Source organism: Tinamus guttatus, unplaced genomic scaffold (assembly GCF_059628265.1).
Source record: "Tinamus guttatus ecotype Peru unplaced genomic scaffold, ASM5962826v1 Tinamus_guttatus_pri_ptg000928l, whole genome shotgun sequence".
Classification (NCBI taxonomy): Eukaryota; Metazoa; Chordata; class Aves; order Tinamiformes; family Tinamidae; genus Tinamus; species Tinamus guttatus.
This window is the reverse complement of record NW_028289462.1, coordinates 72,164-99,856: the sequence shown is the minus strand read 5'-3', so window position 1 is coordinate 99,856 and position 27,693 is coordinate 72,164. Positions and strand designations below refer to the sequence as shown.

At 62.9% G+C, this 27,693-nt stretch overlaps 2 protein-coding genes and 1 long non-coding RNA gene across 3 annotated transcripts; 1 reads left to right on the top strand and 2 right to left on the bottom strand.

Annotated features, from left to right (window-relative positions):
• Positions 1-1,242: 1,242 nt before the first annotated feature.
• On the bottom strand, positions 1,243-10,411 carry LOC104567670 (histone-lysine N-methyltransferase SETD1A-like). Its single transcript, XM_088538141.1, has 5 exons — positions 10,062-10,411; positions 7,128-7,251; positions 5,869-5,904; positions 5,429-5,527; positions 1,243-1,533 (listed from the first exon to the last, which is right to left on the bottom strand). Exons 1-5 carry the CDS (start codon positions 10,409-10,411, stop codon positions 1,243-1,245), a joined length of 900 nt encoding a protein of 299 aa, XP_088394267.1.
• Positions 10,412-18,181: 7,770 nt separating this feature from the next.
• CD2BP2 (CD2 cytoplasmic tail binding protein 2) lies at positions 18,182-21,460 on the top strand. Its single transcript, XM_088538139.1, has 4 exons — positions 18,182-18,365; positions 19,144-19,307; positions 20,888-21,011; positions 21,120-21,460. The coding sequence occupies exons 1-4, from the start codon at positions 18,182-18,184 to the stop codon at positions 21,458-21,460; spliced, it is 813 nt and encodes a 270-aa protein (XP_088394265.1).
• A 542-nt stretch (positions 21,461-22,002) lies between these two features.
• On the bottom strand, positions 22,003-25,676 carry LOC148591077 (uncharacterized). Its single transcript, XR_015914198.1, has 3 exons — positions 25,616-25,676; positions 24,922-25,035; positions 22,003-22,037 (listed from the first exon to the last, which is right to left on the bottom strand). It is a non-coding gene; the product is annotated as an uncharacterized LOC148591077 (long non-coding RNA).
• Between the last annotated feature and the right edge of the window lie 2,017 nt (positions 25,677-27,693).

Below are 27,693 nucleotides of genomic sequence, written 5' to 3'. Positions count from 1 at the left end.
AACCCAACTGTGATGTCCCCATCATCAACGGAACCTAACCACAGTGGCCCCATGGTCAACACAACCCAACCAGGATGTCCCCATGGCCAACAGAACCCAACTGTGATGACCTCATCATCAACAGAGCCATCCCCATTGTCATTGTGACCCAACCACAGTGTCCCCATGATCAACACAACCCAACCGCGATGTCTGCATTGTCAACAGAACCCAACCGTGATGGCCCCAAGGTCAATGGAACCCAACCACGATGTCCCCATTGTCCCATCAGCCATGGGGCCACCATGAAACATCAGCCATGGGGCCACCACAAAACATCCACCATGGGGCCACCATGAAACATCAGCCATGGGGCCACCATGAAACATCAACCATGGGGCCACCACGAAACATCAGCCATGGAGACACCATGAAACATCAGCCATGGGGACACCATGAAACATCAACCATGGGGACACCATGAAACATCAACCATGGGGACACCATGAAACATCAACCATAGGAGCACCATGAAACATCTGCCATGGGGCCACCATGAAACATGGGCCATGGGGCCACCATGAAACATCAACCATGGGGCCACCATGAAACATCAACCATGGGGACACCATGAAACATCAGCCATAGGGACAACATGAAACATGGGCCATGGGGACACCATGAAACATCAACCATGGGGACACCACGAAACATCAACCATGGGGCCACCATGAAGCATCAGCCATGGGGGCACCATGAAACATCAGCCATGGGGCCACCATGAAACATCAGCCATGGGGACACCATGAAACATCAGCCATGGGGACACCATGAAACATCAACCATGGGGACACCATGAAACATCAACCACGGGGCCACCATGAAGCATCAGCCATGGGGATACCATGAAACATCAACCATGGGGCCACCATGAAACATCAGCCATGGGGACACCATGAAACATCAGCCATGGGGCAACCATGAAACATCAACCATGGGGATACCATGAAACATCAACCATGGGGCCACCATGAAACATCAGCCCTGGGGACACCATGAAATATCAGCCATGGGGCCACCATGAAACATCAACCATGGGGCCACCACAAAACATCAACCATGGGGTCACCACAAAACATCAACCATGGGGTCACCATGAAACATCAACCATGGGGCCACCATGAAGCATCAACCATGGGGCCACCATGAAACATCAACCATGGGGCCACCACAAAGTACCAGCCATGGGGCCACCACGAAACATCAACCACGGTGCCACCTACCCTTGATGTCCAGCTGCGCGTGGATGATGTTCCCCATGACCGACGTGTTGTGCAGGTGCTTGACGGTCTCCTTGGCGCCGCGCGTGCTGCTGAAGAGGACCTTGGCCAGCCCCAGGTGCTTGCGCGTGCGCGGGTTGTAGAGGATCTCGATCTCCTCCACGTCGCCGTATTTGCGGCACATCTCGGCCAGGAAGGGCTCGCGGACGTTGTCGTTGAGCCGCGCGAACGTCACCTCCTTGAGCGGGATCTGCCCGATGTAGAACTCGTCCAGCTGCGCCCCGCGGGGCCACGGCCGGGTCAGCGCGGGGCCGGGCCGGGACCACCGCGACCGTCCCCGGGTCAACCGTGGTCAAGCAGAACCATCTGCTGGTCAACCGTGGTCAACCACAACCTGCTCCTGGTCAACCATGGTCAACCACAACCATCTGCTAGTCAACCATGGTCAACCACAACCATCCCCTGGTCAACCATGGTCAACCACAACCATCCCCTGGTCAACCACAATCTGCTCCTGGTCAACCATGGTCAACCACAACCATCTCTTGGTCAACCGTGGTCAACCACAACCTTCTCCTGGTCAACCATGGTCAACCACAACCATCTCTTGGTCAACCGTGGTCAACCACAATCTGCTCCTGGTCAACCATGGTCAACCACAACCATCCCCGGTCAACCACAACCTGCTCCTGGTCAACCATGGTCAACCACAACCATCCCCAGTCAACCACAACCTGCTACTGGTCAACCGTAGTCAACCACAACCATCCCCTCGTCAACCGTGGTCAACCACAACCTTCTCCTGGTCAACCGTGGTCAACCACAACCATCTCCTGGTCGACCGTGGTCAACCACAACCTTCTCCTGGTCAACCGTGGTCAACCACAACCTTCTCCTGGTCGACCGTGGTCAACCACAACCATCCCCTGGTCAACCGTGGTCAACCACAACCATCTCCTGATCAACCATGGTCAACCACGGTCAACCACAACCTGCTCCTGGTCAACCATGGTCAACCACAACCTTCTCCTGGTCGACCATGGTCAACCGTGGCCACCCTATGGTCAAGCATGGGGATCCCCTAGACAGCCAGGGTCCTCCATGATCAACCACAACCATCCCCAGTCAACCACAACCTGCTCCTGGTCAACCATGGTCAACCGCAACCATCTCCTGGTCAACTGTGGTCAACCTTGCCCTCTCTATGGTCAACCATGGGGATCCCCTAGACAGCTACAGTCAACCATGACTACCCCATGGTCACCCATGACCAAGCTTGGCCATCGAAGGCCATCACATAGTCACACATGACCACTCCGTGATCGACCATGGCCAACGTTGGCCGTCCCATGCTCAATGTTGGCCATCCAAGGCCATCCCATGCTCACGCATGACCATCCCATGGTCGACCATGGCCAACCTTGACCATCCAAGGCCATCCCATGGTCAATTTTGGCCATCCAAGGCCATCTCATGGTCATCCATGGTCGACCATGGCCAACGTTGACCCTCCAAGGCCATCTCGTGGTCAATTTTGGCCATCCAAGGCCATCCCGTGGTCACGCATGACCATCCAATGGTTGACCATGGCCAACGTTGACCATGGGCCACCCCATGGTCAACGTTGACCATCCAAGGTCATCCCATGGTCTTCCATGGTCAACCATGGCCAACGTTGACCAGCCAAGGCCACCCCATGGTCAACGTTGGCCATCCAAGGCCATCCCATGGTCATCCATGGTCATCCATGGTCAACCATGGCCAACGTTGACCATCCAAGGCCATCCCATGGTCGACCATGGCCAAATATGGCCATCCTGTGCTCACCCATGGCCAACGTTGGCCAACCAAGACTATCCCATGGTCGACCATGGCCAACGTTGACCATCCAAGGCCACCTCATGGTCAACGTTGACCATCCAAGGCCATCCCATGGTCATCCATGGTCAACCATGACCAACGTTGACCAGGAAGGCCACCCCATGGTCAACGTTGGCCATCCAAGGCCATCCCATGGTCATCCATGGCCTCCCATGGCCAACGTTGGCCACCCCATGGTCAACCATGGCCAATATTGGCCATCCAAGGCCACCCCATGGTCAACCATGGCCAACATTGGCCATCCAAGGCCACCCCATGGTCAACGTTGACCATCCAAGGCCATCCCATGGTCAACCACGGCCAACGTTGGCCCCCATGGCCACCTCCAGCCCTCCAAGGCGACCCGCAGCCCTCCAGACCCCCCCGTGCCCACAGCCACGTGTGTCCCCACGTGTCCCCACGTGTCCCCATGTGTCCCCTTCTGTCCCCTTGCGTCCCCATGTGTCCCGTTGCATTCTCTTGTGCCCCCATGTGTCCCCATGTCCCCCCACGTGTCCCTACGTCCGCCCACGTGTCCCCACATCCCCCCACGTCCCCCTGCGTGTCCCCATATCCCCATGTGTCCCCACGTGTCCCCACGCGTCCCCACATGTCCCCCCGTGCTCCCCTGTGTCCCCGTGTCCTCATGTGTCCCCTCGTGTCCCCACGCGTCCCCACGTGTCCCCCCGTGTTCCCGTGTCCCCATGTCCCCATGTCCCCCCGTGTCCTCATGTGTCCCCACATGTCCCCTTGTGTCCCCATGTCCCCTCATGTGTCCCCACGTGTCCTCACGTTTCCCCATGCGTCCCCCCATGTCCCCCCACGTGTCCCGTTTCCCCACGTGTCCCCACGTGTCCCCAAGTGTCCTCATGTGTCCCCATGTCCTCATGGGTCCCCACGTGTCTCCATGTGTCCCCACGTGTCCCCTTGCGTCCCCTTGCGCCCTCATGTGTCCCCATGTCCCCCCACGTGTCCCCTTGTGTCCCCATATCCCCATGTGTCCCCACGTGTCCCCACATGTCCCCAGGTGTCCCCACGTGTCCCCACGTGTCCCCGTTTCCCCATGTCCCCCCATGTCCCCCCACGCATCCCCACGTGTCCCCATGTCCCCACATGTCCCCATATCCCCACGTGTCCCCCCGTGTCCCCACGTGTCCCCCTGTGTCTTCATATGTCCCCATGTATCCCTCCATGTCCCCATGTGTCCTGTGTCCCCATGTGTCCCCTCGTGTCCCCACATATCCCGTGTCCCCATGTGTCCCCACACGTCCCCACATGTCCCCCCGTGTCTCCATGTCCCCCCACGTCCCCCGTGTCCCCCCATGTCCCCACGTCCCTCGTCCCGCCACGTGTCCCCATGTGTCCTCATGTGTCCCCTTGTGTCCCCACGTTTCCCCATGTCCCCCTACATGTCCCCACATGTCCCCACGTGTCCCGTGTTCCCCTGTGTCCCCATGTGTCCCCATGTGTCCCCATGTGTCCCCATGCATCCCCTCATGTCCCCTCGTGTTCCCATGTGTCCCCACGTGTCCCCTTGTATCCCCATGTCCCCCCACGTGTCCCATGTCCCCACATGTCCCCATGTGTCCCCATGTCCCCATGTGTCCCCATATCCCCACGCGTCCCCCATGTTTCCCCATGTCCCCCCATGCGTCCCCACGTGTCCCCACGTCCCCTTGTGTCCCCACGTGTCCCCATGTGTCCCCATGTCCCCCTACGTCCCCCCACGTCCCCCCACATCCCTCCGCGTGTCCCCATGTGTCCCCATATCCCCCCGTGTCCCCATGTCCCCCCATGTGTCCCCACATCCCTCCACGTGTCCCCACGTGTCCCCCACGTTTCCCCATGTGTCCCCACGTGTCCCCACGTCCCCTTGTGTCCCCACGTGTCCCCACGTCCCCCGTGTCCCCACGTGTCCCCTTGTATCCCCAGGTCCCCCCATGTGTCCCCACGTGTCCCCACATGTCCCCTTGTGTCCCCACGTGTCCCCACGCGTCCCCATGTGTCCCCACGTGTCCTTATGTCCCCACGCGGCCCCATGTGTCCCCATGTGTCCCCTTACGTCCCCATGTCCCCCTACGTCCCCCCACGTGTCCCCACATCCCTCCGCGTGTCCCCACGTGTTCCCATATCCCCACGTGTCCCCATGTGTCCCCACGTGTCCCCATGTCCCCCCATGTGTCCCCACATCCCTCCGTGTCCCCTCCCATGTCCCCCCGTATCCCCACGTCCCCCCGTGTCCCCCCATGTCCCCCCCGTGTCCCCCCGTGTCCCCCCGTGTCCCCCCGTGTCCCCCCGTCCCCCCTCACCTTGAACTTGGGCACGGGCAGCACCAGCTCCCTCTGTTTGGCCCAGATCCGCCGGGGCCGGGGGTCCCGCACGGCGCCCACGGGGGGGAACCCGCAGTCCTGGGGACATGGGGACATTGGGGACAATGGGGACAATGGGGGACAATGGGGACATTGGGGACATCGGGGACATCGGGGACATCGGGGACGTTGGGGACGTTGGGGACATTGGGGACAATGGGGACATTGGGGACAATGGGGACATCGGGGACATTGGGGACATCAGGGACATCAGGGACATTGGGGACGTTGGGGACATCAGGGACGTTGGGGACATTGGGGACGTTGGGGACAATGTGAGCGGGGCCGGGGGTCCCGCACGGCGCCCATGGGGGGGAACCCGCAGTCCTGGGGACATTGGGGACATTGGGGACATTGGTGACACTGTTAGTGACACTCACGGGGACATTGAAGTGCAGCCCGTCGTAGCGATAGACCTTGTGGGGACGTTGGGGACATGGGGACACCCATGGGGATGTTGGGGACACCCATGGTGACATTGGGGACACCTTGGGGACATTGGGGACATTGGGGACACCCTGGTGACACTCACGGGGACGTTGAAGTGCTGCCCGTCGTATCGATAGACCTTGTGGGGACATTGGGGACATTGGGGATGTCAGGGATCCTCATGGGGACATTGGGGACATTGGGGACATTGGGCACACCCATGGTGACGTTGGGGACACCTTGGGGACACCTTGGGGACATGGTGACACTCACGGGGACACTGAAGTGCTGCCCGTCGTATCGATAGACCTTGTGGGGATGTTGGGGACATGGGGACATTGGGGACATTGGGGACACCCATGGTGACATTGGGGACACCTTGGTGACATTGGTGACACTCACGGGGACACTGAAGTGCTGCCCGTCGTATCGATAGACCTTGTGGGGATGTTGGGGACATGGGGACATTGGGGACATTGGGGATGTCAGGGACACCCTTGGGGACGTTGGGGACACCTTGGGGACATTGGGGACACCTTGGGGACACCTTGGTGACACTCATGGGGACGTTGAAGTGCTGCCCGTCGTATCGATAGACCTTGTGGGGACGTTGGGGACATGGGGACATTGGGGACACCTTGGGGACATTGGGGACATTGGGGACACCCATGGTGACGTTGGGGACACCTTGGGGACACCTTGGGGACACCTTGGGGACATGGTGACACTCACGGGGACGTTGAAGTGCTGCCCGTCGTATCGATAGACCTTGTGGGGATGTTGGGGACATTGGGGATGTCAGGGATCCTCATGGGGACATTGGGGACATTGGGGACACCTTGGGGACACCTTGGGGACACCTTGGGGACATGGTGACACTCACGGGGACACTGAAGTGCTGCCCGTCGTATCGATAGACCTTGTGGGGACGTTGGGGACATGGGGACATTGGGGACACCTTGGGGACACCCTTGGGGACATTGGGGACATTGGGGACACCTTGGGGACACGTTGGTGACATTGGGGACATGGTGACACTCACGGGGACGTTGAAGTGCTGCCCGTCGTATCGATAGACCTTGTGGGGATGTTGGGGACATGGGGACATTGGGGATGTCAGGGACACCCATGGGGATGTTGGGGACACCCGTAGGGATGTTGGGGACGTTGGGGACACCCATGGGGACATTGGGGACATGGTGACACTCACGGGGACGTTGAAGTGCTGTCCATCGTATCGATAGACCTTGTGCGGCGCCCGCCGCAGCGCCGGGTCCACCAGCAGCTTGTAGCTGCGCCAGGGGGCGCCGGGGTCCATCCTGCACCATGGGGACCTGCGGGGACAACGAGGGGACAATGAGGGGACATTGGGGACATCGGGGACATCGGGGGGGTTGGGGACAATGGGGACATTGGGGACATCGGGGGGGTTGGGGACATGGGGACATTGGGGACACCAGCAGCTTGTAGCTGCGCCAGGGGGCGCCGGGGTCCATCTCCAACCATGGGGACCTGCGGGGACAACGGGGACATGAGAGGACATTGGGGACATTGGGGACACGAGGGGACATTGGGGGACATGAGGAGACATCGGGACATTGAGGGACATGGGGACATTGGGGACATCAGGGGGCATTGGGGACATGGGGGGACATTGGGGACATTGGGAGGCATCGAGGGACATGGGGACATGGGGACATTGGGAACATGGGGACATTGGAGGGACATTGGGGACAATGAGGGACATCAGGGGGACATTGGGGACATGGGGACATTGGGGACATGGGGGGACATTCGGGATAATGGGGACATTGGGGGGACATTGGGGGGACATGGAGACATTGGGGACATGGGGACATGGGGGGACATTGGGGGGACATTGGGGGGACATTGGGGGACATTAGGGGACATTGGGGACATTCAGAGGCATCGAGGGACATGGGGACATTGGGGACATGGACATGGGGGGACGTGGGGACACGGAGGACGTGACGACATAGGGGACATGGGGACATGGGGACATCAAGGGACACAGGGACATGGGGGACACAGGGGACATCAGAGGGACATCAAGGGACACGGGGATATTGGGGGACATGGGGACACCAGGGACATTACGGGACATCAGAGGATGTTGGGGGACATCAAGGGACATGGGGGACACAGGGGACATCAGGGGACACCCAGGGACATTGGGGGACATGGGGACAAGGGGGACAAGGGGAACATGGGGGACACGGGGGATGTCAGGGGACATCCAGAGACATGAGGGGACATGGGGGGACATTGGGGGACATTGGGGGACATGAGGGGACACGGGGGGACATTGGGGGACATTGGGGGACATGGGGACATGGGGGACATCCAGGGACGTCCAGGGACACGAGGGGACATGGGGGGGACACAGGGACATGGGGACGTCAGGGGACATGGGGACATGGGGACATGGGGGACATCAGGGGACACGGGGGGACACGGGGGGACATGGGGGGATATTGGGGACATGGGGACATGGGGACATCAGGAGACACGGGGGGACATTGGGGACATTGAGGGACATAGGGACATGGGGGGACATCCAGAGACATGGGGACATCAGGAGGCATTGAGGGACATGGGGACATCTGGGGCCATCAGGGGACACGGGGACATTAGGGGACATGGGGACAACGGGGGACATGGGGACATCAAGGGATATCATGGGGGGACATGGGGGGACATGGGGGGACATTGGGAGGCATTGAGGGACACAGGGACATGGGGGGACATTGAGGGACATCAAGGGACATGGGGGGACATGGGGGACATTAGGGGACATGGGGGGGACATCAAGGGACACGGGGACATTAGGGGACACAGGGAGCATCTGGGGACATGGGGGGACATCAGGGGACATTAAGGGACATCAGGAGACAGGGGGGGACGGGGGGGAGACACGGGGGGACATTGGGGGACATGAGGGGACATCAGGGGACACGGAGGGACATGGGGGGACATTGGGGACTTGGGGACATTAGGGGACATCAGGAGACTCGGGGGAACATTGGGGACATGGGGGGAACCCGGAGGGACATTGGGGGACACGGGGGGACCCGGGGGGACCCGGGGGGACATTGGGGACATGGGGGGGTCCCGCCCCGCCCCCCCCCGCGCTCCCCCCGCCCCCCCCTCCCGCTCTCACCTGGCGCCGCCGCCGCCGCCGCTCGGCAGCCCCCGCAGCGGGGGCCGGTTCCGCTTCCGGGCTCCGCTTCCGCTTCCGGTACCGGGAGGGGGGCGGGGGGGGTCGCGCGGAGCCGCCGGCGCCGCCGCCGACTGCGGGGGGGGGGGGGAGCGAGGGGGCGGAGCCAACGGCCGCGCGCGCCCGGGTCTCGCGAGAGCCGCCGCCCGCCCCGCGGCCGCACTTTCGTCACGCCCAAAATAGGTTTAAAACATCAAAAAACGGTTAAAAAAAAAATCCGCCCTTTCCCGGTACCGTGAAGCGGCGGGGGGGGGACGAACGGGAGGGAGGGGGGAGGCGGCGGCGGGAACGGGGAGCGCGGATGGAGCGGGGCGAATCTGCGGCGCCCGCGGCGAATCTGCGGCTGCGAATCGGCCGCGGCGGCGCGGACCGCGCATGCGCCGCGCGCCGCCCCCACCCCCGCCGTGACGCGCCGGAAGAGGCGGTGCCTCATTTGCATGCGGCACCGAGGCGGCTCCGCGGGTTTTTTCCCGTTTTTCCCCTTTTTCCCGTTAAAAAAACACCCTCAAACGCAACGGTGACGTCATTAGCCCCGGGCCCCGCCCGCGCGCGCTCGCTGAGGTACCGCCCGTGACGTCAGCGGGGGGCGGGGACTGACGCGGGGGGGCGCGAGCCGAAGGGGGCGTTGCCAGGCAACGCGCGGGGGCGGGGCTCCGGGCGCGCGGGAGCCAATGGGGATCCAGGAGGCCGTGATTGACAGGTGGGCGGTGCTTCCTGCTTCCTGCGCTCCCATTGGCTGCGCTCGCGCCGGGCCCCCCCCCCGCCCCGCTGCTCCGCGTCGCCATGGTGACGCCCCCCCCCCCCCCGCGGGGCGCTCTGGCCAATGGGGAGGCGGCGCCGGGACGGGGGGCGGGGCCGGCGCCCCCCGCGGCGGCCAATGAGGAGGAGGAGGCGGCCAATGGGAGCGCGGGGGCGGCCATGATGGGGTCACCGGCGGCCATGATGGGGTCAACGGCGGCCATCTTGGGGTCACCAGCAGCCATGATGGGGTCATCGGCAGCCATGATGGGGTCACCGGCGGCCATGATGGGGTCACCGGCGGCCATCTTGGGGTCACCAGCAGCCATGTTGGGGTCAATGGCAGCCATCTTGGGGTCACCAGCGGCCATTTTGAGGTCAACGACGGCCATGATGGGGTCACCAGCAGCCATGATGGGGTCACCGGCGGCCATCTTGGGGTCACCGGCGGCCATGTTGGAGTCAATGGCGGCCAGCGCAGAGTCAGCAGAGGCCAATAGGAAGGCGACGGCGGCCATCTTGGGTCAGGCGGCGGCCATTGTGGACCCACCGGCGGCCATGATGGGGTCAACGGCGGCCATGATGGGGTCACCGGCGGCCATCTTGGGGGCAAGGAGCGGGAATGGGGCCTCCGGCTCTGGAGCTGGAGGGAGACGCGGGATCCGCACGGAGCCGCTAGGCCGGGAGACTGGAACAACGGGAATACCGGGAATGATGGGAGCGCCGGGAACGACAGGAATACCGTGAACAACGGGAACGGCGGGAATGACGGGAACAGTGGGAATGACAGGAATACCGGGAATGACGGGAATACCGGGAATGATGGGAATACCGTGAACAACGGGAGCGCCGGGAATGACGGGAATGACGGGAATGACGGGAATAGCGGGAATGATGGGAATGACAGGAATACCAGAATGACGGAAATACCAGGAACGACAGGAATACTGTGAACAACGGGAACAGCGGGAATGACGGGAACAGTGGGAATGACAGGAATACCGGGAATGATGGGAACAGCGGGAATGATGGGAATACCGTGAACAACGGGAGCGCCGGGAATGACGGGAACGACGGGAATGACGGGAATAGCGGGAATGATGGGAATACCGGGAATGATGGGAATGACAGGAATACCAGGAATGACGGAAATACCGGGAACGACAGGAATACCGTGAACAACGGGAATGGCGGGAATGACGGGAACAGTGGGAATACCAGGAACGGCAGGAATACTGGAGCGCTGGGAATGGCAGGAACACCAGGAATGCCGGAGCACCGGAACGCCGGGAATACCGGGAATGACGGGAATACCGGGAATGACGGGAATGCTGGGAACGACGGGAATACCGGGAGCACCAGTTACGGCGGGAATGCCGGGAACACCGGGAATGTCAGGAATACCAGGAGCATCGGGAACGCCAGAAATGCCGGGAGTGGCAGGAACACCAGGAATGCTGGGAATGCCGGGAGCGTCGGGAGCGCCAGGGACAGCAGGAGCACTGGGAATGCCGGGAACACCGGGAATACCGGGAGTGGCCGGAATACTGGGAACGGTGGGAGCACCGGGAACAACGGGAGTACCAGGAGCACTGGGAATGCCGGGAACGCCGGGAGCACCGGGAACGGTGGGGACACCAGGAACAGCGGGAAGAGCAGGGACACCGGGAACATCGGGAATGTCGGGAGCACCGGGAACGCCGGGAATGGCCGGGACACCCGGCATTGGGAACAGCACGGAGCCGGGAACAGCGCCGGGAATACCGGGAACGCCGGGAATGTCGGGAGCGGCTGAAACGGCGGGAATGCCGGAAGCACCGGGAGCACCCGGGAACGCCGCGGAGCCGGGAATGCCGGGAATGACCCCGGGAGGATCCCGCGGATCCGGAAGGCCGGAAAAGGCCCCGGAGGCGGCGCCGGGATCGGGGCATCATCAGTGACGTCATCAGTGATGTCATCAGTGACGTCAGCGTTGAAGGGGCCCCGGAAGCGGCACCGGAGCCGAAGGGTGAAGAGGGGCCGGGGGAGGGACAGGCGGGAGCGACTGACGGGGGGGAGCGACTGTCAAGAGGGTGCGATTGACAAGAGAGTTTGGTTGACAAGAGAGTGTGATTGACAGGTGGGTGTGATTGACAAGAGGGAGTGATTGACAGGAGAGTGTGATTGACAAGAATGTGATTGACAAGAAGGATTGACAGAGTTTGACTGACAGGAGGGTTTGATTGATGAGAATGATTGACAAGAGAGTTGGATTGACAAGAAGGATTGATTGACAGGTGGGTGTGATTGACAAGAGAGTGTGATTGACAGGAGAGTTTGATTGAAAAGAGGGTTTGATTGATGAGAGTGATTGACAAGTGGGTTTGACAAGATGGTTTGATTGACAGGTGGGTGTGATTGACAGGTGGGTGTGATTGACAATGGGTTTGATTGACAAGAGGGTTTGATTGAAAAGAGGGATTGACAATTGGGTTTGAGTGACAAGAGGGTGTGACGAGGGTGTGATTGACAAGTGGGTTTGATTGACAAGAGAATGATTGACAAGAGAGTGATTGACAAGAGGGAGTGATTGACAAGAGAGTGTGATTGACAGGTGGGTGTGATTGACAAGAGGGAGTGATTGACAAGAGAGTTTGATTGACAGGAGAGTTTGATGAGAATGATTGACAAGAGGGTTTAATTGACAAGAGGGGGTGGTTGACAGGAGAGTTTGATTGACAAGAGCGATCGATTGACAAGAGAAAATTATGACAAGAGAGTGTGATTGACAGGTGGGTGTGATTGACAAGAGTGTGATTGACAAGAGAATTTGATTGACGGGAGGGTTTGACAAGAGGGTGTGATTGATGAGAGTGATTGACAAGAGGGTTCGATTGACAAGAGGGTTCGATTGACAAGAGGGTTCGATTGACAAGAGCGATTGACAACTGGGTTCGAGTGATGAGTGCGTTTGATGAGGGTGCGATTGACACCATGGCGCGATTGACGGGGTGTGATTGACGAGAATGATTGACAAGTGGGTTCGATTGACAAGAGAGTGATTGACAGGAGGGTTTGATTGACAAGGGCTGTGATTGGCCGCTGACACTGCCCCGCCCCCTCTCCCTTGATTGGCAGCTCCCATTGATCGGTGTCTCCGTTCGATTGGCTGCTCCCAACGGGGCGGGTCTGACTGACGGCTCCGACTGACGGCTCCGATGATTGACGGCTCCCATTGATGGCTCCGATTGACGGCTCCGATTGACGGCTCCGATTGACAGCTCCGATTGACGTCTCTGAGTGATGGCTCCGATTGACGGCTCCGATTGATGGCTCCGATTGATGGCTCCAATTGACAGCTCTGATGATTGACAGCTCCGATTGACGGCTCTGGTTGATGGCTCCGATTGACGGCTCCGATTGACGGCTCCAATTGACGGCTCCGATTGACGGATCCTATTGATGGCTCCGATTGACAGCTCTGATGATTGACAGCTCTGATTGACGGCTCTGGTTGATGGCTCCGATTGACAGCTCTGATTGACAGGTCCGATTGACAGCTCCGATTGACGGCTCTGGTTGACGGCTCTGGTTGATGGCTCCAATTGACGGCTCCGATTGATGGCTCCGATTGACAGCTCCGATTGACGTCTCTGAGTGATGGCTCCGATTGACGGCTCCGATTGACGGCTCCGATTGACAGCTCTGATGATTGACAGCTCCGATTGACAGCCCCAATGATTGACGGCTCCAATTAACAGCCCCGATGATTGACGGCTCCGACTGACACTCCTGGCCCCGCCCCCCCCCCCGGACGCCTTGGCCCCGCCCCCCCATTTATTTAATGGGAGAGACTGGAACGAGCGCCCCCCCCCCCCCGGGGGGGGCGGTGACGCTTTGGGGCAAAAAAGGGCTAAAAAAGTGAAACCGATAACGAAAATGTCGCTAACGAGGAGCCGAGTCGTCCCTGGGGAGGAAACGGGGGAAAAAAATGGGAAAATGGGGAAAAAATGGGGAGAAACAAGGGGGAAATGGGGAAAAATGGGGGAAACGGGGGAAAAAATGGGAAAATGGGGAAAAATGGGGAGAAACAAGGGGGAAATGGGGAAAAATGGGGGGAAATGGGGGAAAAAATGGGAAAATGGGGAAAAATGGGGAGAAACAAGGGGGAAATGGGGAAAATGGGGAGAAACGGGGGAATGGGGAAAAACGGGGGGAAACGGGGAAAAACGGGTGGAAATGGGGCAAAACAGTGGGAAAAGGGGCAAAACGGAAAAATACAAGGAGAAAATGGGGGAAAACGGGGGGAAAAGGGGCAAAACGAGAGGAAATGGGGGGAAACGGGGGAAACGGGGGGAAATGGGGAAAAACGAGGGGAAAATGGGCAAAAATGGGGAAAAACGGGGGGAATGGGGAAAAACAGGGGGAAATGGGCAAAAATGGGGAAAAACGGGGGGAAATGGGGCAAAACGAGGGGGAGAGGGGGAAAACGGGGGAAATGGGGCAAATCGGGCGGAAATGGGGAAAAACGGGGGGGAAACGGGGCAAAACGGGGGAAATGGAGGGAAATTGGGTAAAACGGGGAAAATGGAGCCCAAAAATGAGGGGAAATGGGGCAGGAGGCGGGGAAAAGGGACAAAAAAGGGTAAAATGAGGCGAAACGGTGAAAATGGGGTCAAAAGGGGGGATAAAAGGGGCGGTTTTGGGTGGAAAACGGCGGTTTTTGGCGGGTCGGTCAATTGGGCGGCGGCGCCTTTAAGAGGCGCCCGCGGGCGCCGCCATGACGAAGCCGCGGCGCTGCCCGCACTGGCGTCACTTCCGCCCGCCCGTACTGGGCGTCACTTCCTCCCGCGCGCGTGGCCGGTGCCGAGGAGGCGGCAGCGGCGGCAGCGCGGAGTGAGCGCGGGCGCTCGGGGGGGGGGTTCATTTGCATATTTGCATATGCAAATGAGGCCCCCGCGGCGCCCCCTGGGAGCCCCCGGGTGGGGGGGGGGCGCGAGGGGGAGGGGGGAGGCCCCGTGGGGGGGGAAATGGCGGGAAACGGCGGGGAGGGGGCGGGGCCGTGACGTAGGAGGGGGCGGGGCTTCCGCGTGGGCGTGGCGCCGCGCGCTCATTTGCATATGCAAATGAGGGGGTGCGCGGGGGGGGGGTCCGGTAATGGCGGGTGGGGGGGGGAACGGGGGCCGTTAATTAGCCCGTTAACGAGGCCGTTAATGAGCTGGTTAATGAGCCCGTTAATTAGCCGTTAATGAGCTCGCTAATTAGCCTATTAATGAGACCGCTAATAAGCTGGTTAATGAGCTCATCAATGATCCTGTTAATGAGCTCATTAACCAGTCTGTTAATGAGGCTGCTAATGAACTCGTTAATGAGCGTGTTGTTAACAAGGCCGTTAATGACCCTGTTAATGAGCCGGCCATTAATGACCTGTTAATGACCATGTTAATGAGCGTGTTGCTAACGAGTTCGTCATTACCTACCCTGTTAATGAGCCTGTGGTTAATGAGGGTGTTGTTAACGACCCTACTAACAGCCCCATTAATGATCTTCTCGTTAATGACCTTGTCGTTAATGATCTGTTTTTAATGATCCCTCATTAATGCTCCTCATTAATGATCCATGCTTAATGATGCCTCATTAATGCCCCTTATTGATGATCCATTCTTAACCATTCCTCATTAATGATTTCCTCATTAATGATCCGTCATTAACTCGCCCTTGTTAATGACGCCGTTAATGACCCCTCATTAACGATCCCCTCATTAATGACCCGTTACTGCCCCGTCATTACTGACCTCTCATTAATGACCCTGTTAATGATCCCTCGTTAATGACCCCTCGTTAACGACCCCCAGAGCGTCGCCCCCATTAACGACCCCATTAACAACCCCCTCATTAATGATCCCTCATTAACGACCCCTTATTAATTACCATGTCATTAATTATCTCCCGCAGGTTAACGAGGTTCCATGGCCAAGCGCAGAGCGTCGCCCCCATTAACGACCTCATTAACGACCCCCTCATTAACAACCCCATTAACGACCCCATTAACGACCCCTCATTAACGACCCCTCATTAACGATCCCTCATTAACGACCCCATTAATGATCCCCTCATTAACGATCCCATTAACGACCCCATTAACGACCCCTCATTAACGACCCCTCGTTAATTACCGTGTCGTTAATTACCATGTCGTTAATTACCCTGTCGTTAATTACCCCGCAGGTTACGAGGTTCCATGGCCAAGCGCAGAGCGTCGCCCTCATTAACGACCCCATTAACGACCCCCTCATTAACGACCCCATTAATGACCCCATTAATGATCCCTCATTAACGACCCCATTAACGACCCCATTAACGACCCCTCATTAACGACCCCTCATTAACGACCCCTCGTTAATTACCGTGTCGTTAATTATCTCCCGCAGGTTAACGAGGTCCCATGGCCAAGCGCAGAGCGTCGCCCCCATTAACGACCCCATTAATGACCCCCTCATTAACGACCCCTCGTTAACGACCCCTCGTTAATTACCGTGTCGTTAATTACCCCGCAGGTTAACGAGGTTCCATGGCCAAGCGCAGAGCGTCGCCCTCATTAACGACCCCATTAACGACCCCTCGTTAACGACCCCTCGTTAATTACCCTGTCGTTAATTACTGTGTCGTTAATTACCCCGCAGGTTAACGAGGTCCCATGGCCAAGCGCAGAGCGTCGCCCCCATTAACGACCCCATTAAGGACCCCTCATTAACGACCCCTCATTAACGACCCCATTACGACCCCTCGTTAACGACCCCTCGTTAATTACCGTGTCGTTAATTACCGTGTCGTTAATTACCCGCAGGTTAACGAGGTCCCATGGCCAAGCGCAGAGCGTCGCCCCCATTAACGACCCCATTAACGACCCCTCGTTAACGACCCCATTAACGATCCCTCATTAACGACCCCTCGTTAATTACCATGTCGTTAATTACCATGTCGTTAATTACCATGTCGTTAATTACCCCGCAGGTTAACGAGGTTCCATGGCCAAGCGCAGAGCGTCGCCCCCATTAACGACCCCATTAACGAGCCTTCATTAATGACCCCATTAACGACCCCTCGTTAATTACCGTGTCGTTAATTACCCTGTCGTTAATTACCCTGTCGTTAATTACCCCCCGCAGGTTAACGAGGTTCCATGGCCAAGCGCAGAGCGTCGCGACCCCATTAAGGACCCCTCATTAACGACCCCTCATTAACTATCCCTCGTTAATGATCCCTCATTAACGACCCCTCGTTAATTACCCTGTCGTTAATTACCGTGTCGTTAATTACCCCCAGGTTAACGAGGTCCCATGGCCAAGCGCAGAGCGTCGCCCCCGGAGCCGCCGGAGCCGGAGGAGCCGCCGGCCAAGAGGGTGGGGGGAGGGGCGCGGGGCCACCCCTCCCCGGTGTCACCCAGTGTCACCCGGTGTCACCCCTATGTGTCACCCCCCCCCCGGTGTCACCCCGACATCACCCCCCCATGTGTCACCCCCCCCCGGTGTCACCCGGTGTCACCCGGTGTCACCCCGACATCACCCCCCAGTGTCACCCCCCCCGGTGTCACCCCCATGTGTCACCCATGGTCACCCTCCAATGTCACCCTCCCGGTGTCACCCGGTGTCACCCCCCCGGTGTCACCTCCATGGTGTCACCCGGTGTCACCCCCCCGGTGTCACCCCCCCGGTGTGTCACCTGGTGTCACCCCTCCTGGTGTCACCACCCCCAGTGTCACCCCAGTGTCACCCGGTGTCACCCCCCCCGGTGTCACCCCCCTGGTGTCACCCCCCCCAGTGTCACCCGGTGTCACCCCGACATCACCCCCCCAGTGTCACCCCCCCTGTGTCACCTCCCCGGTGTCACCCCCAGTGTCACCCGGTGTCACCCCCCCTAGTGTCACCCCCCTGGTGTCACCCAGTGTCACCCTACTGTCACCTCCACAGGTCACCCTGGTGTCACCCTGCTGTTACGGTGTCATCCCTGTGACACCCCATCACCCTCATGTGTCACCCCCACGTGTCACCCCCCTGGTGTCACCACCATGTGTCACCTGGGGTCACCTGTGTCACCAGGGGTCACCCCACTGTCACCCCTGTGTCACCGTGTGTCACCCCCACGTGTCATCCCCCCATGTCACCTGCACATGTCCCCCCATGTCCCCAATGTCCCCAATGTCCCCACATGTCCCCCCATGTCCCCATTGTCCCCAATGTCCCCAATGTCCCTCCATGTCCCCAATGTCCCCAATGTCCCCCATGTCCCCCATGTCCCCCATGTCCCCAATGTCCCTCCATGTCCCCATTGTCCCCATTGTCCCCGCGCAGGAGCCGGTGGCCCCGGTGGCCGCGGGTGGCCCCGGCAGCCGCTTTTCGGGGAAGCCGTCGCTGGACAGTGACGAGGACGACGACGGTGACGACGGGGACAACGGGAGGAGCTACAGGCGGCTACAGCCGCAGGACGTCGAGGGTGAGCGGGACCGCGTCACCGAGGGGGGACAGCGTCACCGAGGGGGTGACATTGTCACCGAGGGGGGACAGCGTCACCGAGGGGGGACAGCGTCACCGAGGGGGGTGACATTGTCACTGAGGGGGTGACACCGGCACTGAGGGGGTGACACTGTCACCAAGGGCATGAGATTGTGACCAAGGGGGGGTGACACCGGCACTGCGAGTGACACGAGCACCAAGCGGGTGACAGCGCCACCAAGGGAGACAGCGTCACCGAGAGGTGACACTGGCACTGACACAGGGGTGACACCATGGGGATGTCACCGTGGGGGATGTCACCCTGGAGGTGTCACCATGGGGGAGTGTCACCATGGTGGTGTCACCCTGTGGCTGTCACCCTAGAGGTGTCACCCTGGCAGTGTCACCAAGGGGGTGTCACCCTAGAGGTGTCACCCTAGGGGTGTCACCCCGGGGTTGTCAGGTTGTCACCCAGGAGGTGTCACCCCGGGGTTGTCACCCTGGGGGTGTCACCAAGGGGGTGTCACCCTATGGTTGTCACCCTGGGGGTGTCACCGTGGGGTTGTCAGGTTGTCACCATGGGGGGGGTGTCACCAAGGGGGTGTCACCCTGTGGCTGTCACCAAAAGGGTGTCACTAAGGGGATGTCACCCTATGGTTGTCACCCTGGGACTGTCACCCTGGGGGTGTCACTAAGGGGGTGTCACCCTATGGTTGTCACCCTGGGGGTGTCACCCTGGGGGTGTCACCGCGAGGTTGTCACCCGGCGGCGTCACCCAGGGCAGGAGGCGGCGCCGCTGGACGGGGCCGGTGACGGTGACGTCCCCGTCACCCCGTTCAACCTGTGCGAGGAGATGGCCGAGGGTCACTTCGACGCCGACGGCAACTACTACCCCCGGCGGGAGAAACAACCGCGCGACGGGTGGTTGGAACAGCTGGACTGGGTGAGACAGCGCCGCAATGGGGACAATGGGGACAATGGGGACAGTGGGGGACATTGGGGACAATGGGGGCAATGGGGGACAATGGGGGACATGGGGGGACATTGGGGACAATGGGGACATTGGGGATATTGGGGACAATGGGGGACAAGGGGGGACATTGGGGACATTGGGGATATTGGGGACATTAGGGACAATGGGGGACATTGGGGACAATGGGGGACAATGGGGGGACATTGGGGACATTGGGGACAATGGGGGCAATGGGGGACATTGGGGGCAATGGGGATATTGGGGACATTAGGGACAATGGGGGACAATGGGGGACAATGGGGGGACATTGGGGACATTGGGGACAATGGGGGCAATGGGGGACATTGGGGGCAATGGGGGACATTGGGGACATGGGGGGACATTGGGGACAATGGGGACATTGGGGACAATGGGGGACAATGGGGGGACAATGGGGACAATGGGGGGACATTGGGGACATTGGAGGGACATGGAGGGATATTGGAGTCATGGGGACATTAGGGACAATGGGGACATGGGGGACGATGGGGGACATGAAGGGACATGGGGGGACAATGGGGAGACATTGGGGGACATTGGGGACAATGGGGGACAATGGGGGGACATAGGGGATAATGGGGGACATTGAGGGACATGGAGGGACATGGGGACAAGGGGGGACATGAAGGGACATGGGGGGACATTGAGGGACATTGGGAACAATGGAGGGACATGGGGGCCATAGGATATTGGGGACATGGGGGGACATTGGGGACAATGGGGGATGTTGGGGACATGGAGATGGGGACATTAAGGGACATGGGGGGGTTATTGGGGACATGGGGACATAGAGGACAATGGAGGGACATGGGGACATATGGGGACATGGAGGGACATTGGGGATATTGGGGGGACATTGGGGACAATGGGGTGACATGAAGGGACATGGAGGGAGAGATGGGAGGGACATGGGGGGACATTGGGGACAATGGGGGCTCATGGGGGACAATGGGGGGTCATGGGGACATTAAGGGACATTGGGGACAATGGGGGGACATTGGGGACATGGAGGGAGATGGGGACATGGGGACATGGGGACATTAAGGGACATGGAGGGGACACTGGGGATGGGGGGACAGGGAGGACATGGGGACGTTAAGGGACATTAAGGGACATTGGGGACAATGGGGGGTCATTGGGGACAATGGGGGGACATTGGGGACAATGGGGGGTCGTGGGGGACAATGGGGGGTCATGGGGTCATTAAGGGACATTGGGGACAATGGGGGGTCATTGGGGACAATGGGGGATCATGGGGACATTAAGGGACATTGAGGACAATGGGGGGACATTGGGGACAATGGGGGGTCGTGGGGGACAGTGGGGGGTCATGGGGTCATTAAGGGACATTGGGGACAATGGGGGGACATTGGGGACAATGGGGGGTCATGGGGACATTAAGGGTCATTGGGGACAATGGGGGGACATTGGGGACAATGAGGGGACATTGGGGACAATGGGGGGGTCATTGGGGGTCACGTGCTGACTCCTCCCCCCCCCCCCCCCCGCAGCTCCCCGTGGCCCCCCGCCCCGCCCGGCCCCGCCCCCCGCGTGACGTGGCCGTGGCCCCGCCCCCCCCGCTGCGGGCGCTGCTGGGGGCGGCGCTCGGGCTGCTGCGGCCGGGGGAGACGGTGGGCGGGGCCTTGCGGCGCCTGGGGGCGGGGCCGCGCCGGGGGGGGCGGGGCCAGCGCCGCCGCGGCGGGGGGGGCGGGGGCGCCGCGGCGGGAGGGGGCGCTGACGTAGCGGGGGGCGGAGCCGCGGGTGATGATGACGTGGCGGGGGGCGGGGCCCTGGAGCGGCTGGTGGAGGCGGCCGACGGGCTCCTGGCGCGGGGGCTGCTGGGAGTCTACGAGGAGCCGCGGGAGGGGCTGGAGCGGCGGCTGCGGCGGCTGCGGGGGGGGGGCGCTGACGTCACGGGGGGCGCTGACGTCACGGGGGGCGGGGACGGCGAGGAGGAGGGGGGCGGGGGGAGCGAGGAGGAGGGGGGCGGGGGGAGCGAAGGGGGCGGGGACAGTGAGGAGGGGGGCGGGGACAGTGAGAGCGAGGGGGGGGATGGGGGGAGCCCCCTGGGGGGAGGGCAGTGACACGGGGGGGGGCAGCGCGCGGGGGGGTGACGTCACTAGGGGGCGGGGGCAGCGAGAGCGAAGGGGGGGGCCGGGAGAGCCCCCTGGGAGGGGGGGGCAGTGACACGGGGGGGGCGGGGTGACGTCACGGGGGGGCGGGGACAGCGCGGGGGGAGGGGTAGTGCGGGGTTGTGACGTCACTAAGGGGGCGGGGACAGCGACAACCCCCCCCGCGGGGGGTTTGATGACGTCACTAAGGGGGCGGGGACGAACAGACCAACCCCCCCCCGCGGGGGGGGGGATAAGGGAGAACGTGCGGGGGGGGGGAGATCGCGGGGGGGGTGATGACGTCAGGGGGCACGTGACGTCACTGGGGGCGGGGCCTCCTAGTCGCTCCGTCGTCGATTTCCGGCTCCGCCCCCTGCCCCACTCAAGAAAAAGCAAACCCCTTTTTTGGGTTTTTTGCCCCAATAAAATGTTTCTTTTTGGCTCTTTTTGTCCCGTTTCGGGCTTTTTTTGCCCCCAATTCCGGCCGCGGATCCGGTGGTTTCGCTGCTCCCGGGGGGGGGTCTCCGGTGACGTCAGGTCGGGGGGGGGCCTGTGGGGGGGGCAGTAAGAGGGGTTGGGGGGGGGCGGGTCCTGCCCCACCCCCGCTATGGGGCAGCCCCACACATTCTATGGGTCACCCCACACATTCTATGGGTCACCCCACACATTCTATGGCTCCGCCCCACACACTCCATGGCTCCGCCCCCCACACCCCATGGCTCCGCCCCCACCTGCCGTGGGGCAGCCCGTTCCGCCCGTAGCCGTGGTCGTGCTGCAGCCCCACACCCGCTATGGGGCAGCCCCACACATTCCATGGCTCCGCCCCACACATTCTATGGGTCCGCCCCACATTCTATGTGTCCGCCCCACACATTCTATGGGGCAGCCCCACACACTCTATGGCTCCGCCCCACACGCTATGCGTCAGCCCCACACATTTTATGGCTCCGCCCCACACATTCCATGGCTCCGCCCCACACACTCCATGGCTCCGCCCCACACATTCTATGGGGCAGCCGCACACATTCTATGGGGCAGCCCCACACATTCTATGGGTCCACCCCACATTCTATGGGTCCGCCCCACACATTCTATGGGTCACCCCCACACATTCTATGGGTCACCCCACACATTCTATGGCTCCGCCTCCCACATTCTATGGCTCCGCCCCATACATTCCATGGGGCAGCCCCACACATTCCATGGGGCAGCCCCACACATTCCATGGCTCCGCCCCCACACATTCTATGGCTCCGCCCCACACTCCATGGCTCCGCCCCACACATTCTATGGGTCCTCCCCACACATTCCATGGCTCTGCCCCACACATTCTATGGCTCCGCCCCACACATTCCATGGCTCCGCCCCACATTCTATGGGGCAGCCCCACACCTGCCGTGGGGCAGCCCGTTCCGCCCGTAGCCGTGGTCGTGCTGCAGCCCCACACCCGCTATGGGGCAGCCCCACACATTCTATGGCTCCACCCCACACACTCTATGGGTCACCCCACACATTCTATGGGTCACCCCACACATTCTATGGGTCCGCCCCACACATTCTATGGGTCGCCCCCCACCTGCCATGGGGCAGCCCGTTCCGCCCGTAGCCGTGGTCGTGCTGCAGCCCCACACCCGCTATGGGGCAGCCCCACACATTCTATGGGGCAGCCCCACACACTCCATGGCTCCGCCCCACACTCCATGGCTCTGCCCCACACATTCCATGGCTCCGCCCCACACATTCTATGGGTCACCCCACACATTCTATGGGTCACCCCACACATTCTATGGCTCCGCCCCACACATTCTATGGGTCACCCCACACATTCTATGGGTCACCCCACACACTCCATGGCTCCGCCCCACACACTCTATGGGTCACCCCACACATTCTATGGGTCGCCCCCCACCTGCCGTGGGGCAGCCCGTTCCGCCCGTAGCCGTGGTCGTGCTGCAGCCCCACACCCGCTATGGGGCAACCCCACACATTCCATGGCTCCGCCCCACACATTCTATGGCTCCGCCCCACACATTCCATGGCTCCGCCCCACACATTCTATGGGTCCGCCCCACATTCTATGGGGCAGCCCCACACACTCCATGGCTCCGCCCCACACACTCCATGGCTCCGCCCCACACATTCCATGGCTCCGCCCCACACATTCTATGGGTCACCCCACACATTCTATGGGGCAGCCCCACACATTCCATGGCTCCGCCCCACACTCCATGGCTCCGCCCCACACATTCCATGGGTCAGCCCCACATTCCATGGCTCCGCCCCACACATTCTATGGCTCCGCCCCACACTCCATGGCTCCGCCCCACACATTCTATGGGGCAGCCCCACACCTGCCGTGGGGCAGCCCGTTCCGCCCGTAGCCGTGGTCGTGCTGCAGCCCCACACCCGCTATGGGGCAGCCCCACACACCCTATGGCTCCGCCCCACACATTCCATGGCTCCGCCCCACACATTCCATGGCTCCGCCCCACACATTCTATGGGTCACCCCACACATTCTATGGGTCACCCCACACATTCTATGGGTCACCCCACACATTCCATGGCTCCGCCCCCACCTGCCGTGGGGCAGCCCCACACCCCATGGCTCCGCCCCACATTCCATGGCTCCGCCCCACACATTCTATGGGTCACCCCACACCTGCCGTGGGGCAGCCCGTTCCGCCCGTAGCCGTGGTCGTGCTGCAGCCCCACACCCGCTATGGGGCAGCCCCACACTCCATGGCTCCGCCCCACACATTCTATGGCTCCGCCCCACACTCCATGGCTCCGCCCCACACATTCTATGGGTCGCTCCCCACCTGCCGTGGGGCAGCCCGTTCCGCCCGTAGCCGTGGTCGTGCTGCAGCCCCACACCCGCTATGGGGCAGCCCCACACACCCTATGGCTCCGCCCCACACACTCCATGGCTCCGCCCCACATTCCATGGCTCCGCCCCACACATTCTATGGGTCACCCCACACATTCCATGGCTCCGCCCCACATTCCATGGCTCCGCCCCACACTCCATGGCTCCGCCCCACACACCCCATGGCTCCGCCCCACACATTCTATGGGTCACCCCACACATTCCATGGCTCCGCCCCACACATTCTATGGGTCACCCCACACATTCTATGGGTCGCCCCCCACCTGCCGTGGGGCAGCCCGTTCCGCCCGTAGCCGTGGTCGTGCTGCAGCCCCACACCCGCTATGGGGCAGCCCCACACATTCCATGGCTCCGCCCCACACATTCTATGGGTCACCCCACACACTCTATGGGTCACCCCCCACCTGCCGTGGGGCAGCCCGTTCCGCCCGTAGCCGTGGTCGTGCTGCAGCCCCACACCCGCTATGGGGCAGCCCCACACATTCCATGGCTCCGCCCCACACATTCTATGGGTCACCCCACACACTCTATGGGTCACCCCCCACCTGCCGTGGGGCAGCCCGTTCCGCCCGTAGCCGTGGTCGTGCTGCAGCCCCAGCGCCCTCAGCCGGGCGGCCCCCAGCGCCGCGGGGAGGGGCAGCTTGGGAGGGGGCGGCTCCCTGCGGGGGGGGCGGAGCCAGTGGGGCGTCGAGGCCCCGCCCCCTTGACCCGACCCCACCCACATAGTGCCCTGTTCCCATAAGGCCCCTCCCCCTTGCCCCGCCCCTCCCCATAAAGCCCCGCCCCCTTCACACGCCCCGCCCCCTCCCATCAGGCTCCGCCCCCACGTGACACCCCCTCCCCTGACGCCCCGCCCCCACCCCACAGGGCCCCGCCCCCTCCCATGACGCTCCGCCCCCCTCACCCCTCCCCTTCCCTCCCGCCCCCCCGTGATGCCCCGCCCCTCCCCCCGCCCCACCCTCCTCTTCTCCCACCCCCCCCCCCGTGACGCCCCTGGCCCCTCCCCTCGCGTCCCCCTCCCGGCCCCGCCCCCCGTGACGTCCCCGGCCCCGCCCCTTCCAGCCCCGCCCCTCCTATGACGCACCCGGCCCCGCCCCCCTCTTCTCCCGCTCCCCCCTCCCGTGACGCCCCCGGCCCCCCTCTTGCCCCGCCCCTCCTATGACGTCCCCGGCCCCGCCCCTCGTGACGCACCCGGCCCCGCCCCACGTGACGTCCCCGGCCCCGCCCCTCGTGACGCACCCGGCCCCGCCCTCCCGCCGCCTCTTCGCGCCGCTCCCGGGGGGGCGGGGCCCGCTGCGGGGGGAGGGGGGAGGGGGGAGGGAGTTACCGGGAGCTCCCGGCAGCCCCCGCGCGCCCCCCCCGCCCCCCCCCCCGCGCTCACCCCGCGGGGTCAGGGGTCACCGGCTCCATGCGGCTCCCGGCAGCCCCCGCGGCCGGCGGGGAAACTCCCGGGATGCTCCGCGCGCGGGGCGGGGGCGGCGCATGCGCCGAGAGCGGGAGTGACGTAGGAGGGGGACGGGGGAGGGCGCCGCGCGCATGCGCAGATGGGGGGGCGAGCGGGGAGTGACGTAGGAGGGGGACGGGGAGGGCCCCGCGCGCATGCGCAGATTGCGGGGGGCCGAGCGGGGAGTGGGCGGCGCATGCGCCGTGCGCGGGAGGGATGGGGGGCCCGTGCGCATGCGCCGAATATGGGGGGGCAGGGAGAGCGCGCGCATGCGCAGCGGGGGGAGGGGAGAGCGGGAGTGACGTAGGAGGGAGACGGGGGGTGATGCGGGGGTGGCGCATGCGCAGCGGGGGGGGGTTCGCGAGCGGGGAGGGTTGGCGCATGCGCCGTGCGCGGGAGTGACGGAGGCGGCGATAGCGGGCGGGCCGCGCATGCGCGGCGGGGGGGGGCGAGATGCGCGGGGGGGTGGGGGAGCAGGGAGGGGGCGGCGCATGCGCCGTGCGCGGCAGGGGGAAGGGGAGGGTCCCGTGCGCATGCGCGGCGGGGAGGGGCGGGGGAGACATCGGGGGCGGCGCATGCGCCGTGCGCGGGAGTGACGTAGGAGGGGGAAGGGGAGAGTCCCGCGCGCATGCGCGGCGGGGAGGGGGCGACATGAGGGGGCGGCGCATGCGCCGTGCGCGCGCGGGGGGGGGACGGTCGGGGGGGTGTGCGCCGCGCGCATGCGCAAAGGGGAAGGGGAGCGCGGGGAGGGGGCCGCGCATGCGCCGTGCGCAGGAGTGACGTAGGAGGGGGACGGGGCGGGCCCCGCGCGCATGTGCAGCGGGGAGGGGGGAGCGCGCGGAGGGGGCCGCGCATGCGCCGTGCGCAGGAGTGACGTAGGAGGGGGACGGCGCGGGCGGGCGGAGCCGCGCGGCGCCGCCTGTGACGTCACCGCGGCGCGACGAGCGGAGCCCCGGCCATGGCGCCCGCGGAGGTACCGGGAACCGGGACGGAGGGGGCGGGACGGGGGGGGGGAAAACCGGCGGCGGCGCTGACGTCACGTCCGCTCCCGGCAGCCCCCGCAGCGCGCGCTGCAGCGGCTGCACATGCGCGTGCTGGCGCAGAGCCCCTCCCCCTGCGGCCGCTTCCTGGCGGCCGCCAACAACTACGGCGAGGTCGCCATCTTCAGGTAGCCCCGCCCCCTTCCGGGAGGCCACGCCCCCCTCCTCCCCGTGGCCACGCCCCCCTCCCGCGCTGACCCCGCCCCCTCCCGCAGCCTTTCGGCCGCCCTGAGCTCCGAGGCCCGCGAGGAGAGTCGGCGCCCGCTGCTCTGCTTCCGGGGTAGGCGGGGCTTCCGGGGAGCGCCCCGCCCCTTCCGGGGAGCGCCCCGCCCCTTTCCCGTGATTCCCCGCCCCTTCCGCTGGCGCCCCGCCCCTCTCCCGGGATGCCCCGCCCCTTCCCGAGACGCCCCGCCCCCCGTGATGCCCCTCCCCGAGACGCCCCGCCCCTTCCGGTGATGTCCCGCCCCTTCGGGAGACGCCCCCGCCCTTTTCTGGGACACCCCCCTGCCACGAAGCCCCGCCCCTTCCCGAGAAGCCCCGCCCCTTCACATGATGCCCCGCCCCTTCCCGTGGTGCTCCGCCCCCTTCCGGTGATGCCCCGCCCCTTTGCCACGGCGCCCCGCCCCTTCCCATAAGGCCCCGCCCCTTCCCATAAGGCCCCGCCCCTTCCCGTGAAGCCCCGCCCCTTCCCGTGAAGCCCCGCCCCTTTCTGGGCCCCCTTCCCACCACGCCCCGCCCCCTTCCCATGACGTCATCCCGGGACGCCCCGCCCCCTTGGCCGACGCCCCGCCCCTCCCGCCGGGCCCCGCCCCCTCCCCTGACTCTCTGCTCTC